At 38.8% G+C, this 16,196-nt stretch overlaps 1 protein-coding gene across 1 annotated transcript in view; it reads right to left on the bottom strand.

Moving 5' to 3' along the window:
* Positions 1 to 7,845: 7,845 nt before the first annotated feature.
* Positions 7,846 to 16,196, bottom strand: part of cacng2a (calcium channel, voltage-dependent, gamma subunit 2a) — a 91,387-nt gene continuing 83,036 nt past the window's right edge. The window contains exons 3-4 of the mRNA XM_067374254.1: positions 11,357 to 11,497; positions 7,846 to 8,390 (exon numbers count right to left, since the gene is read on the bottom strand). Coding sequence (XP_067230355.1) covers positions 7,846 to 8,390; positions 11,357 to 11,497 — 686 coding nt within the window. The remainder of the gene's footprint in view (positions 8,391 to 11,356; positions 11,498 to 16,196) is intronic.

Raw genomic sequence — 16,196 nt, 5'->3', positions numbered from 1 at the left:
TTAAATTGTAATTTCACAATATTACTGTCTTTAGAGGCTTGTTTCAAAAACAAAAAATTGAATGGCCCCAAACTTTTGAATGGTTATATAAACACACCATATACACTGATCAGGCATAACATTATGACCACCCTCTTATGTGTTGGTCCCCCTTTTGCTGCCAAAACAGCCCTGACCCGTCGAGGCATGGACTCCACTAGACCCCTGAAGGTGTGCTGTGGTATCTGCACCAAGATGTTAGCAGCAAATCCTTTAGGTCCGGTAAGTTGTGAGGTGGAGCCTCCATGGATTGGACTTGTTTGTTCAGCACATCCCACAGATGCTCGATTGGATTGAGATCTGGGGAATTTGGAAGCCAAGTCAACACCTCAAACTTGTGTTCCTCAAACCATTCCTGAACCATTTTTGCTTTGTGGCAGGACGTATTATCCTACTGAAAGAGGCCACAGCCACCAGGGAATACTGTTTCCATTAAAGGGTGTACATGGTCTGCAACAATGCTTAGGTAGGTGTTACATGTCAAAGTAACATCCACATGGATGGCAGGACCCAATGTTTCCCAGCAAAACATTGCCCAAAGCATCACACTGCCTCCGCCGGCTTGCCTTCTTCCCATAGGTCATCCTGGTGCCATGTGTTCCCCAGTTAAGAGATGCACACGCACCCGGCCATCTACGTGATGTAAAAGAAAACATGATTCATCAGACCAGGCCACCTTCTTCCATTGCCCCATGGTCCAGTTCTGATGCTCACTGTTGGCACTTTCGGTGGTGGACAGGGGTCAGCATGGGCACCCTGACTGGTCTGCAGCTATACAGCCCCATACACAACAAACTGCGATGCACTGTGTATTCTGACACTTTTCTATCAGAACCAGCATTAACTTCTTGTGCAATTTGACCTACAATAGCTCGTCTGTTGGATCGGACCACACAGGCCAGCCTTCACTCCCCATGTACATCATTGAGCCTTGGTCCATGACCCTGTCGCCGGTTCTCCACTGTTCCTTCCTTGGACCACTTTTGATAGACACTGACCAATGCAGACCAGGAACACCTCACAAGAGCTATAGTTTTGGAGATGCTCTGACCCAGTCGTCTAGCCATCACAATTTGGCCCTTGTCAAACTCGCTCAAATCCTTACGCTTTCCCATTTTTCCTGCTTCTAACACATCAACTTTGAGGACAAAATGTTCACTTGCTGTCTAATATATCCCACCCATTAACAGGTGCCGCGATGAAGAGATAATCATTGTTATTCTCACCTATCAGTGCTCATAATGTTATGCCTGATCGGTGTATACCACTGTTTTTTGTGCTTTTCAATCTTCCAGTCTCCTAAACTCTGACTGACCTGGGTGAACTCAGCTGAGCTCAGATCCCAGCTGCTTTATGAGCATCACAGGCTCGAGACACCCCCAAAAACAGACACAGCACAGCTCTGTGTCGCATCTCAATCCCGACTGTTTGAATGGATGATAGAGACATGCTGAATTTTAGGCTTGCTGGACAGTTGGCTTTGTGGTCTGGGCTTATATAAGTGTGGTCAGGGGCTGGAGACACAAAGGCAGCAGCTGTGGGATTGTGCCTTTAGTATTCCCAGCCAGAAGGGGACAGCATGTTCCTCGGGTCTCGGAGAAATCAACCACACACACAGTCTCTCTCTCTTCTGCTCACTCTCCACTCTGATCACACAGCACTGCAGAGAGACACACAAGGCACGTTTGATCACCACAACAGGAGAGAGAGAAAGAAGCAGAGGGAGGGAGAAAAACAGATATGGGTGGATAGACAGCCAGCGACGGGGAATAAGAATAGAGAGAGCGAAAAGACTGAGAGAGGTGTCAAAAGGAGAGGTAGCAGGATAGAGAAGGCTGGAGATGGGCAGACAGACACTGACAGGTACACAGCAAGAGGCTAATACCTAACATCATGTTTCACAGCATGATGCAGATATTGACAATCCGGGTTAGAGAAAGAGAGAGACGGATCCAAAAGAGAGATCCCATGCAAAGAGAATAACGTGAAGATTTAAACCCCTTTTATACTGACTGTGATTTTGTTGCTGGAGGTCACCAGGCTGCTGGATTGTTGTTTCTTGCTGGAGGGGTGCATAACTGGCCATAGCTTTTGATGACCACAAATTAAATGTATATTGCAGGTGAAAATAAGATTTCTTGCTGCGAAATGTTTACATTTTGCAAAGAAAATAAACATATAAATTGCAGCAGTGAATAATGCATTGTATCTCAAACTAGTAGAACAATTATCACAAACGATTTCACAATCTCAGACATGGTGTTGCATGCATCAAACCAAATGATTACAGTATTTTCAATTTTGGGTGAACTATACCTTATAAAGCCTTTTTTCCATTCAATGAATTGAAAACATCCATTAAAAATGAACTACTTCCGGTCATTTTTTGCTGCAAGTCACTGTTGTTAGTGTGAATAGAGCTTCAAGCTGTATAGAGGAAACAAAGATACGCTTTAGATGCAAAAGCTATATCTCTCCTTCCTTTTAATACTCTATTTCAGAGCTGACAGTTTGTGCCTCCTGGCCACAGAAGGGGATCATTGGAGAGGGAAATATAGGTCTCGCTGTATGCCTTCAGCCATGGCACCAATGTCCACACACACACACACTCACTCAAAACCATGCACACTCAAATCAGTGCAAATCAAAATTGTGCTACTGTGCATTGTTACTTAAATCAGAATAGTCTAATTTTTCAGCCATTTGTTTAGTATGCATATTTGAATTGAGTATGTAAAATCCCAAAGGGAATAAAAATCATAAAGAACATGTATTTAAATTGTACTCACTAATTTTTGCAAAAAAAGTTTTACACCTCAAGAAATGAATGGTATTTTTGTTGAATGCAAACAAAAATGACAGAGTTCCCCTTTATTGGAAGACATATAGAGAATTTTTGCTTAAGTCTCAGATTTTCCTTTTGAGAAAATATTGTCATCTTACATGTATCTCCTCTATAGTTATATAGAGAAGACTTCTATAGAGATCTCAACATCACACGTTAGCAGAATACCCATGTCTGCATTCAAATGTCAGAGATTTCAATATGTGATTATTAGTGATGTAATGATACCCTCATGTCACGATTCGATATATCATAATACTGAACTCACGATACAATATTATAGGGAAACTTCAAGACGTGGTAAAAGGATAAAGGGTTAGTTCTCCCAAAAATGAAAATAATGTCATTAATTACTCACCTCATGTCGTTCCACGCCCGTAAGACCTTCATTCATCTTCACAAATTAAGATATTTTGATTAAATCTGATGGCTCAGTGAGGCCTGCATTGAGAGCAAAGACACTTCCTCTCTCAAGTTCCATAAAGGTACTAAAAACATATTTAAAACAGTTCATGTGAGTTCAGTAGTTCTGCCTTAATATTAAAAAAATATTATTCTCGTCATTCTATAATATTAAGGCAGAACTACTGAACTCACATGAACTGTTTTAAATATGTTTTTAGTACCTTTATGGATCTTGAAAGAGGAAATGTCATTGCTTTGAATGCAGGCCTCACTGAGCCATCGGATTTCATCAAAATATCTTAATTTGTGAAGATGAATGAAGGTCTTACAGGTGTGGAACGACATGAGGGTGAGTAATTAATGACATTATTTTCATTTTTGGGTGAACTAACACTTTAACAAAAAAAATTAACTGTTGATTAAAATGCTAAATTTGGTATTACATTGGGAGTGGAAATGAATAGGCTTGGACTTGGTGCTAGTAACCCAATGCACACAACAGTGTTGATACCAGAATAGTTTTTATGATTCTGAAGCTGAAAATACAGACAAATACGAATATGCTTGCGCTCTGTCATTGACTAGATATATTTAAAATAATGTAGGCCACTTTTTAATGGTAAGATAGACATTTGGCATTATCAGGACCCACAAATATTTCCCCACTGCATTACTGTGCATTATATTCAACAGTAGTTTAATGTAGTAATGACAGTAAAACTCTGTAAACTTGAATCTTTTCTCACACAGTAATTTTCGTTTTGGGTGAACTATACACGATTGTCACTATCCACGATACATATTGTTGCATTATTTGTATTGCGATATATTGTGACACGATATATTGTTACACCCCTAGTGATTATTTCTCATCATTATCTTCCAAGACTAAATTAAATGAGCTGTGATGCATTCATTTTTCTGCATTCATCATTACAATTGTGTCAGTTTCTATTTTTATTTTTATTAAGGAATTTAAAGAGAAATATCAGAAAAAAATGTATACTTCATACTTTGGGATTTACATGAACTTTGCTTTCTGGTAAGTGTAGTGTGACTAAAAATATAATTTGCATGAACTATAATAGATATTAACACAGTTGTTTTCAACCTTTCAACCTTCAAGGCATGCCCACTGCTAATTAAAAAATAAAACAGATAATTACGACTTTTTATCTCGCAATTCTGACTTTTTTCTCACAATTGCGAGTTAACATCTCACAGCTCTGACTTTTTCTCAGAATTGCAAGATATAAAGCACAATTGTGAGCTATAAAGTCAGAACAGTGAGATATAAACTCACAACTGCAAGAAAATGTCAGAATCGTGAGCTGACTTGTTTTCTCAGAACTGGACTTTATAACTCACAATTGCGACAAAAAAGTCAGAAATGCAAGATAAAAAGTCTTTTTATACTTTTTAAAATTACCTTTTGTATTTTTTTTTTTATTCCGTGGTGGAAACAAACTTCCATATCAAGGCCACAACAATAGCCTACTTGATCACCCTATGACTTCTTTTTTTTTTTTTTTAAATTTGCACTTTTCCAAGTCTAGAATTCACCTGGGAACCACGGTATTAACAGATAATTTTGCAAGATAAAACACAATTTGCAAGATAAACACAAATTAAATCTAAGCAGAGGCAGCAAACATGCTTCAGTATGTACTGCCATGCCACAGTCTTAGAGACAGCGGCTCATTTAGAGGAAAATAAAGAGTGAGCATATTCATTCATCAGCCGGTAATCTTGATCTCGCGAACGAAGAGGCTATTACCTGATGATTGATTTGTCTGTTCAAATCTGTTGATTTTTTCCCCTTTTTCCACAATATTGTAATGAGGAGAGAGGAGGGTGGGGGATAGACTTTGATTTGTTAGATGAGAAGAATGGGAAAGTTGATGCGAGAGACGTCAGAATGTGATGAAGGAGAAAAAGGACAGAGCGAGTGATGAATGTGTAATGGAGAGGAGGATAGATGGAAAAGAGAGCGAGAGGAAAAGAAAGGAGTGAAAGCGATAGATGGGGGGAGGGGTGTAGTATGCAAGTAGATGATTCACAGAGAGAGGGAAAAATGAGGGATTGTGCAGGGGAGGCAAATTAAGGACAAGCATGTTGGCCCAACAAGATGGAGGGAGATGGATGAGGGAATACACGGAGTGGGAGAATGAGGGAAGCATTTTAATTCAGAGAACTGAAAAAAGGGCATAAAACACTGCTTGTGTGTGGTTGTAATTTCGTACTCTCTCTGCCTCCTCGGTCGAGGGAAGACTCACAAAATGGCTGTCGCTTATAGACGGCGGGTCAGATTTCGGCATATATTAAGAAGGCATGAATCCAATATGTATAGCAGCAAAAGTAAATTCATTCCTCCCAGGGAGGCCTGTTGTGTAGATTGACATATCCTCTTATTGAGCATGAATTCATGCTTATATGAACTAATTCTGAAAGTAAAACTCAAGCCCTTTGCTGCTCTCTGAAGCGATTCTGTCCTACGCATGAATCCAGACCTGTTACGCGCAGGTCTTCGGGAATGAAAGTGATGCTTTTAGCATGCTGGTTGAAGGAGAACGCTTCAGCAGGTCATGTTGTTTTACAAACCTGTGTTGTTTCTCGGGAACATGGCACATCTTCTCATCCGTGTTTTTTCTCTCCATTTTTTCGAGTTCGCTCCATCAGGTCAAAGCAAAACATAGCCTAGCCTACTGAATCATTCACACTCATTATTAGCGCAGCAGATACATTACATTCTTAAGAGACTGTTTCCCACTTATAGATGAGCCTGGAACAGATGAGTAATTACGTGGCCTGTTACTTCACTTCCCTACTGTTACTTACTCACGTCTGACTCATTTGGAAAGCCTCATGCTCGCTCACAACACGGTCTGCCTTCCCGCTGGTTTGAATGGTGCTCGAGACTTCGTCAGGTGCATGAGGGTTTGCAAACACAGAGAAAGAGCGAGTTTGTTCCCCCTTGGGTTTGTCTGTTTATTCATCAGGACTTAATGCATCCAAGTTTAGGATCATTCTGTTTTGGCACCTTTAGATTTCATTTCAAATAAAACGACACGTTAATGAATCCAAATAAATGCGAAATGACTAAGGCGTGTGATTCTGAGAAAAAGAAACGAGTAAAAGAAATACATGTGGATACAAAGAAACAACTCAGAATTTAAAAAGCAGTTTTGTCGTAATTTGTTCGTTTGGTTTATCACCAAGGTATGTTATTATAATGATTAATTAATAATAATAATAATAATAATAATAATAAAAACCAAAACAGAAAGAGTACACAAAACATTAATATTTAACATTTTTAACATTGCTTTTCCCTTTATAATTATCATTATCCTTTAAAACTTAAGTTTCAAGAGCAGGTTTGCTGTAAATTTATAGCATGCATTTAATCTTTGTATTCGTGAGTCACTTAGCTTCGTTTCTCGTAATATTTCATACTTTATTTGTCGCTTGCGTTCTTGCAAGTATTTATTTAGAGTTCAGCATCCTCTTCTTTTCCTCCCCCCTCCTCCTTCCTTTTTTTTTTCATCTTGGCAGTCGTTTCTGGAGTCTTTCAGCGAACTCCGACCCTTTTTTTGTCGCTCGTGTCGGCGAAGGGCTTTGCGTTTGGTTTTCTGTCGTTCGCTCCCATGACGACCGAATGCGAGAGTAGAGAAAAAAAAGGAAGCAAAAAGGGACTGAGAAAAAGATGAGAAGGTTCTTTTAAAAGAATAGAATTTTGTCTAAGGTTGAACGTCTTTGTCAGTCTCATGTTACAGCAGCTTTGCAGTGAAGATTCTCTGTGATTTTGTCCATCGTCCAGCCACAGTCGCAGCTCAGGGACACAGAATCTCTTTTCCAACAGATCATTACAGCGGTTTGACTTTTTTTTGCCTCTGAAAAGTCTTGATTATTATGTTAATTTATTTATAAAATTAATACATACATACATACATACATACATATGTGTATGTATGTATGTATGTATATATATATATATATATATATATATATATATATATATATATATATATATATATATATATATATATATATAGTGTACCTTTTGTAAGAGATTGCAGAAGACCGGCCTATTTCTTACTGAATACTGAAGTGATTGTTCACAGTTTTTTTTATGCAAATAACAAATGAACAAATAAATAAATAAGATGAATATAGTGGAGAGGGAAAGAAGACTTATGAGGGAGCAGTAGCTTGCTGATCCATGTAGACCGACGGGTGGTGAAATGCTTTCTTAACAAAACACGTCAAATCAACGCCACAAGCTACTGCTCCCGTGTCACAGGCCGAAAGAACCCTTCTGCATATCTCTTATCACCTCTCTCCATTTCAAACCAGCCTCATTTTGTCAATGGCAAATGGCAAAATCATGCATACATGTGTAATCTTTGATCGAAACGTAAAAATCCTCCCGGTTCCTCCGAATCGTGAAAACGCATGGTACATGAAGTTTGATCTGTAATATTCTGGGCCTCCGCCCCCCTCTGCCCTGCTCCCGTCTCCCTCGCCCTGCTATCTGTACGGGGGGAGGTTGTGCCTCATACAGGGGTGGTGCGTCGGTTGGCTGTGTTAGTGTGGGATGAGTCTTTCAGGTCCTTCTGGATGCAGTTGTGGACCTGCAGGAAGTTGTGGTCCCTCTCCGAATTGTAGGTGGCAGTGGGGGTGCCGTGGCTGCCCTTTAGGGTGTCGCCCCCGCGGGTGAGTGTGTACATGGAGATCTCTGTGGAGGGCAAGGCCCCGAAACCCTTCAAGCCCACCGGCGAGGTGTCGCGGGAGTGCGAGGGGTCTGTGGAGCGGGACGAGGAGCGGGAGCGGCGCCGGTAGCGGTACCGGTAGCTGGGGATGCGCGTGATAGCCGAGCCCTGCAGGTAATCTGCGGCCCGCGCGCCCGCCCGCAGCTCCCGGTGCCGGTCGATGAACATGTGCACGGCCAGCACGCCCACCATTTCAGCCATGATAAAGGATAAAGCACCAAAGTAGAAACTCCAGCCGTATGAGTAGCTGTTCTTCTTGGAGTCGCTCTTTGAGGGATCCCCCGCATTGGCTGATATGTACACGATCATGCCAATGATGTTACTGAGGCCTGTGGGGAAGAGAGCAGAGAATTTAATCCCCTAGCCATGGCTAAAATGCTTATTCACAATCTAGCACGTCTTCAAGTGCCTTTTATAAAATAAAAAAAAAAGTGCCATCCTTGCCACAGAATATAAAGTCGCTGACGTGTAAACTAATGTTAATAGGCCTCTAAGGGTGCTGTGTTTAATGATATATGGGTCAATGATAGGTAAGGGTGAGAGATATGATGAAAAGAAGAATCATTCCACAAAATGAGAGCTATTTGTGTTCACAACAATTGAAGACGTGTACTATACACAAACATTTGCTATTAAGTGAAAACTAGTAATATTCAGAGACTAATAAAAACGCATCATAATAAATATTATATTCATGTTTAATTAGTGTGTTTATAAATATTTAAAAAAAAGTCATAGTACAATTATTCCTAAATAAAAATGTATTACCTGTAAATGTATATTAGTTCCCCATTTAAAGTAGATCAGTCATATTAAATAAATATTTTGAATTAAAACAGGATCATTCATTTGTCCGTGTCTGTGAGTTTTAAAGCCGCACCAATTATTTACCTCAAAAAACAGTGACTTGTCCCTTTAAATGATCTGAGCATGAGGAAGTGACATCAGTCTTCAGAGGAGCCATGTTTAAAAGCTGGTTAGTTTGACTCTCATTCAACAGTTATAATAAGCTGGGGCTTATGCCAACATAGAAATAAACTGTGTTGTTTATTAATGCTAATGCTAGGATCAGGAGCCTGTATTCATGATTACATAGAGAAGAGCAGTCATTTTGATTTCAAAGTGTTAAGTCCCATCATTTTCCATCCTGGCACGAATTGAGTTACGACACCTAAACACTTCAGACTTTAATGCCTACAAAAAGTGAACATATGAATTTTAAATCAGAAATTGAAACGATGTTCCTTATACAGGGGGTTTATTCAAGTTATTATCTGTATGAATGTTTGTGGTTTTGAATAGATCTGAAATATAAGAATTGCAATATTATAAGTAATACAAAGACATACAAACATACATACTTCATTTAACTTATACCTCAGTGGTACAGTTATCATCAGAAACTGAACTTTGACCATTTTTATGACCTGCACTGTGTTCCACAAATGAAGAAAAAAATAAAAATAAAATGTAGACCCTAGATGTGGCTGAGGATGACAGAACCTTGCTGTCATTTCTGTGCCTCACAAAATAAACTGTGACTGCCCTCTAAATGGTAAGGTTAACACAGCCAGTTTCACAATATCCTCAACCCCTTAGCCATAAACTAAACGCTGAGTGCCTTAATTTGTCAGAGTGAGCAAGTAAATGAGGAGATCAGAGTGAAGAAGTGAGCTTATAACTGAGACTAGAGTGGGTGACCTCACAGGAACATGATCTGTGGCTCACTGCTGACTTCAGTCACACTCTGGTGGAGTTGTCTGTGACAGAGTGAAACCACCATGATGGATCACTGGGAAAGTGTGTCAGGGACACCATATTTTTAGAGTTTAATCCCAAATGGCCTCTCTAAGCCTAGCAACAGAATCAGGACCAAAGTGAGACAGAGAAAAAGAAATCGACTTGCTAACTGGCTACTGTATATCACTGAGGCAGCTTGTTCGAAAAAAGTCCAGTGCAAGACTTTGTTTCTAAGTGATACTGTGCTGATCTGGACATTAAGGTCAAGGGTTTGGTTTCAGAAAATCTTTGTTTTACTGAATTGCACTGCTAGACAGTATCGGGGGTCAGCGTGAGAGAGGTTGGGGCCAGCTGACTGAACTGTCAGCCTGTTGGGTCAGCGGTATACACGGTTTGATCATGTACACGCATTATATCTTTTTACTTTTATACCGTTTTACATTTAGTTGCAAATTCTGCTTGTCAACTTGTGAGCTTGGTAAAATTAATTGGCTAGGATGAGGCTGAAAGTGATTTGTGGTAGCATGCGTAGGAAGGGGTTTAAAATGACAAACTAATTAGTAATGTTTAATCATGTATGCCATTATTTTGTGTTTATGAACTTATCTTGGTCTTTCTTTGCAACTGTATAATTTCCAGCTGCTAATGCAAACTTCATTTGTAAAGAAAAAACTACACATTTGATGAAAAGAAATGTGTGAAAAATCTATAATAATTCATTTAAAAAAATAATTTCATAATATAATATTAACTACCGTTAAAATGTTTGTTTTAAAGAAATTAATACTTTTATTGAACAAGGATGCATTAAATTGATGAAAAATGACAGTAAAGACATTTACAATGTTACAGAAGATTTCTACTAAAAATGCTTTTCTTTTAATTATTTCAAATTGTAATAATATTTCACAATATTACTGTTTTTACTGTATTTTGATCAAATAAATGCAGAAAATCATTAAAAAAATCTTACCAATACCAAACTTTTGAATGGTAGTATACACTCTAAAAAAATAACTTTAAAAAATGAAACAAATTTACAAAGTAAAAAAATCAAAACTGTAATATACCGTAAAAAATGCATTCTGGGTAATATTATTTGTCGTCTTCGAGAAACTAGCCTATAGACATCTTTTCTTAAAATGATAAATATTACTCAAAATTCATTGTGTTTATGGTATATTAATGTTTCAATGGAAAACAGTAATTTACCGTGTACATTTTAGTGTTTTCTTTTTTCTTTTTTAGAGTACATAATAAACTGTAAATAATATATGTATGTGTGTGTGTATATATATATATATATAAGGGTATATTTGAGATGTGAAGGCATTGTAGGAGTCGTAGTATGTGTGAGCATGATGGGTAATATATTTCTAGAGAGTGTTTGTGATAATTAGTGATGTACAGGCTTAGCAAATGTCAAATACTGCTAGAAAATTAAAATAAATCTGAATGCTTTAGAATCCAGTTCTGGTTATTTGTAGCAGAAAAAAGGGGTCTTATTTGTGTTCTGTATGTTTTATCTCTTCCTTCATTCATTCCATAGTCTCACCTGCAGACACAAAGAGGATTCCTGCACTGAGGATGATATTGTGGCGGGACTTGTAGAACTCGCTGGCAGCTATACACAGGCCACCCATGAAGAGCAGGATGACGCTGAGGATGGGGAAGATACTAGACGCTCGCACGGCTCCTGCAGATGGAGAGACAGAGAAGAAGGTGGGATGAGTATAAGATGTTTGTTACTTGTTGAATGAATTCCTTATAAGAGAGAGAATGAGACGAATGAAGAAAGCTGTCATTTCAGATGATTTTAGCAGCTGTTCTTCTCTGAGCAAATTGAACACAGCCAATCAACACTTTGCCAGTGGAGTAAACAGCTCCCACACCCTTTAAAATGCCTGTGGAAGAGCAATCAGAGGTCAAGAGCCTCACCAAACACTTGTGCCTAACACAAACACTCATGTACTTGAAGGCTGAACGGGACCAGAGACACCAGGCCATTTACAAATGCCTCTATTTGCACACTTTAACAAAGTATGTTCCTAGTGAGACTTCAACAAGAGTTGGCTTCATTCAAGCCATGAAATGACAAGTGAATGTGTTAATGAATGTTTTTAGGACAGTCTGCCAAGCCTTCAACTCACCAATTAGTTTTTCAACTTGACATTTGTGCAGCTTAAAGAGATAGTTCACACAAAAATTACAACGTTGTCATCATTTTCTCCTCTTTGTGTCTTTCTGGACCTGTTTGCCTTCTTCCGTGGAACACAAAAGGAGGTACTTTGCAGAATGTTCATGCTGTTCTTTCCTATTCAATGAAAGCACACCTTTTTTTCACATTCAAGGTATGTATTTTCATACTAGCCCTGGAAATCAAACCCATTGATGACACTATGTTCTACCAGAAAGCTATGGTGACCCACAAAAAAAAGAAAAAGAAAAAAGAAATCTTTATAAAAGTGCCATGTATGAACCAATCTGTCTGTTTTCCTCAGGTTTTTTTTTTAAATATATATTTCAGGTCTTCTGAAACTTTATGCAATTGCTATTGTGTTATCAGTAGTTTGAAATTATAGACATGTTTCACTTAAAGGGGTGATTGATTATGATTTCACTTTTTTAACTTTAGTTAGTGTGTAATGTTGCTGTTTGAGCATAAACAGTATCTGCAAAGATGGGACTCTCAAAGTTCAATGCAAAGGGAGATATTTTCTTTTAAAGAATTCTCTGTTTAAGGACTACAACAAACGACTGGTAGGGACTACTCTTTTGGAAAGCGGCCGGGAGCTGCAGCTCATTTGCATTTAAAGGGACACACACAAAAACAGCGTGTTTTTGCTCATACCCAAATAGGGGCAAATTTGACAAGCTATAATGATCTGTTCTGTGGGGTATTTTAAGCTGAAACTTCACAGTCACATTCTTCTCACATCTTGTGAAAAGGGGCATTATAGGTCCCCTTTAAAATCTTTGCTGGCATAACGCTGCATTCACACGGGGCGTTGGCATTAATGCTTCTCATTTACTTTGAATGGGTGACGTCATGCATTGCCGAACTGAATTGTGGGTTCTGTCGCATCGCTTCACTCACGTTGCAAGTGGCAGAAGTTGAAGATTGAAGTAATGTGATTGGCTGTTATCACTATAATGGTCGCATCAACACAAGCTTCAGACACGCCCTCCGTCAAGCGTTGACGCTGACGCCCCGTGTGAATGCAGCGTAACAGTTCGGAATGACTTGGGTGAGAAAATGATATAAATGTTCTTTTTGAGTGAACAATCCCTTTTAAGATTGTCAACATCTTATGACTCATATGCTTTATAGTTCTGTTAACTTATTCATGAGTTCATGTGAAGAATGGTATACCTATATTATGGGCTGTGACATTACAGTACAATATTATTATGTAGTTTGAGATGATTAGAGGAACATTTTCAGTGGTTGCTCAAACTTTGGACCTTAACCTCTTGTTCCAGAGCAGGGATGATTTTCTAACCTTCCACTTCAACCCAAAATATACTTTTATGAGTAAACGGGTACGTATAGTGAATGTGACATACATTTATCATTAGTATAGTAGAATCCTTCTATTGCACATGTCAAATGCCTGTGTTCACGCTAGCAAAGTATCAGTGAAGTACTTTGAAAGGCTGTGCGTTTGGCTGTATGCAGAATAAGCCATTGCCTCAAAACTGAAGTACACTTTAATCTGCTTTCATCAAGCAGTAGTGTTGTCATTCTCTCCTGTCCTTTTTACTTCACAGTCTTTCTCAATTCATATTGCTTACTCATCTCTTACCTCTTCTCCTTTATCTGTCTCTCTTTTTAAAATACTTGATATGCAAAGTTATGCTTTCATCTGGCTAGTTAAATTTTCACCACTCCATCTAGTCTGCAAGCTCAGCAGGTTTTTTCCCCCATCTCTCTGTCCCTCCCTGCTGTGCTGTAATCCCTGATGTGTGGACAGCATGGCAGTACTGTGAACTCTTGCTGGCTAAAGTGGGGTCTGAAGGTCCTCTTGAGAGGGTCATCTGCTCTCCTGCCCTGCCCTCACCTTCACCCTAAAACCACTTAAATTGTGCCATCTGCTGCAGATCACACAAGAAGCCAAAGTCAGCTACCACAAATGTGCGTTAGTTTCGCATTTTTAGCAAAATGCCGCAAGATAGAAATACCTAAAGTTCCTAAACTGTTATGTTATGAATATTTTACTTGGTAAATGCATTGAATATGCGCTGTGCTAAATGCCGATATCTCATATGCCGCATGTGTTACATAAGGTAAGATTTTTCTAGTGCACTTGCCGCAGTTCTTCTCTCCCTCTCTGAGAAAACTAAACGAGACTTCACTCGAAGTGATGAACGGCATTTTAATTTTCTTGCGCTTTGTCCCGTCCTCTCCTATCAGTCTCTTTCTCTCTGTTTTTCTCTCTATCCACTCAATCTTAGTGAGTCCCTAATAATTCTCAGTGTCTTGCTCTATCTTTTTCTACTGTGATGTTCCACTAGTAAAACCATATGAGGCCAGGAATTGCCATTTGTACATCTAAATTGGTGTATGATAACTTCCTTTCCAAACCGGGTCCAAGGGTCCATTCTGAGAATGACTTGTCTGTCAGTGGCGGCTCATCAGAGGAAGTAAAGGAGGCACAGCCTACCCAAAATTTGAGGTGGAAAATGGGAAAAGGATGATTTAATGTTCTCAGACAATTTAAAGTTCTCAGTTATTCATTTCATTTCATGTCTCAGAATGTGAATTTCTTGTTTGTAATTTGACCATTGTAACAGCATGAAATATTACTGACGTCAGAACCACTACTGCCCTTCCCCCGAACATGTTGAATTTACCTTTTGGAAAACTGTGCTAAGGCGAGTCCGAGCGGATACAGAAAGGGAGGAGAAGCAAAATCCATAGCTGAGCTGTGTCTCTTTTCAAAGTCTGCGTCCTCCGGAGGGCTGCATACGTCATAAAGGATGTCTTTTTCCAGAAAAGTAACCATTATTAAATTGACCGTTATTACTAGTGAAGCATAAATTGGTGTAATTTCTTTATGACTTTGGAATGTAGTGGTCTATTTACTTAAATAAAGCAGCCTCATTGATGTATACGGCTGACAAATGCGACCTCTGGAGGACGCAGCCTTTAAAATGAGACAGCTCTGGCGACTTTTGCCTCCTTTTGTAAAAAAACAATCATTAGTCAATTAGTCAATCATCATCTAGCATTTCACTTTCAGCAGCTAGAGTGTTGAGAAAAAATGCATCACAGAGGAGGCTAACGTCTCTTGGTGTATCAACCAATCATCGCAGAGATGTAAATTAGTTTGAGAGACGTAGATATTATAGCATTTGAAGTGGATCAAAAAAGTTAATCAAAGTTGTCCTAAGAAGAAGGATTTAGGACAACTTTGATGAAAGGTTTTGATCCACTTCAAATGTTGACTACTGTAGTTTGAACTGCTCCAGTGCTCCTGCTGTGCTGATAATCTAGCAACTACCTTAATCATGGAGAGTAGAGATATTGAATATTTGATCACCAACAAATTGATTAAAATGCCATTTTTATGCAGGAGCTACAAATTAAAAATGAATGAAGATCCCATGCCTAAGTTAGATATAGGCTTGCCAGGGGTGGCGAACATCGGTCCTGGAGAGCCACAGTCCTGCAGAGTTCAGCTCCAACCCTGATTAAAAACTCACCTGCCTGTAGCTTTCTAGTAACCCTTCAGACCTTGATGAGCTTGTTCAGGTGTGTTTGATTAGGGTTGGAGCTAAACTCTGCAGGACTGTGGCTCTCCAGGACTGACGTTTGCCACCCCTGGGCTAGGGCAATCAGCTTCACTAAACGGCCCAACATGCTCTTTTAACACGGACATTTAAAAGGACAGAAGGATGGATTTTTTCCTCAAGTGATAGGCTAGGTGAGTGAAATGATATTTATATTTTAAGTATGTGTCAAAAAAGCCATTTTAAAACCGTTAATAGTAATAAAAAAAATCCTTCATAGAGGATCTTCAGACCATTACAATTAATGTGCCTCGGTGCCTCCTCTATTTTAAAATTCACGAGCCGCCACTGGTCACAACTTTACAAAGAATAACTCGCTAGCCAAATGAAGCCAGTGATAAACTTATGTTCAATGATAATTTCTATATATATATATATATATATATATATATATATATATATATATATACTTTTAATATATATAAACTAAAATTAATATGTAGTGACTGTACACAATATATTTTCATTATAAATGCCAAAATAATGCAATGCTTTATTTAAATGGTTAGGGCCATCAAATAATACTATATGCAGTTAATTGTGATTATTTGATACATTTCCCAGCATAAGTTAGTTGTGTTGATTGCAGTTTTAATCAGTTG

This window comes from Chanodichthys erythropterus, chromosome 3 (assembly GCF_024489055.1).
Source record: "Chanodichthys erythropterus isolate Z2021 chromosome 3, ASM2448905v1, whole genome shotgun sequence".
Classification (NCBI taxonomy): Eukaryota; Metazoa; Chordata; class Actinopteri; order Cypriniformes; family Xenocyprididae; genus Chanodichthys; species Chanodichthys erythropterus.
Note: the sequence above shows the minus strand (reverse complement) of the source record. Positions and strands in the feature narration are given on the sequence as shown.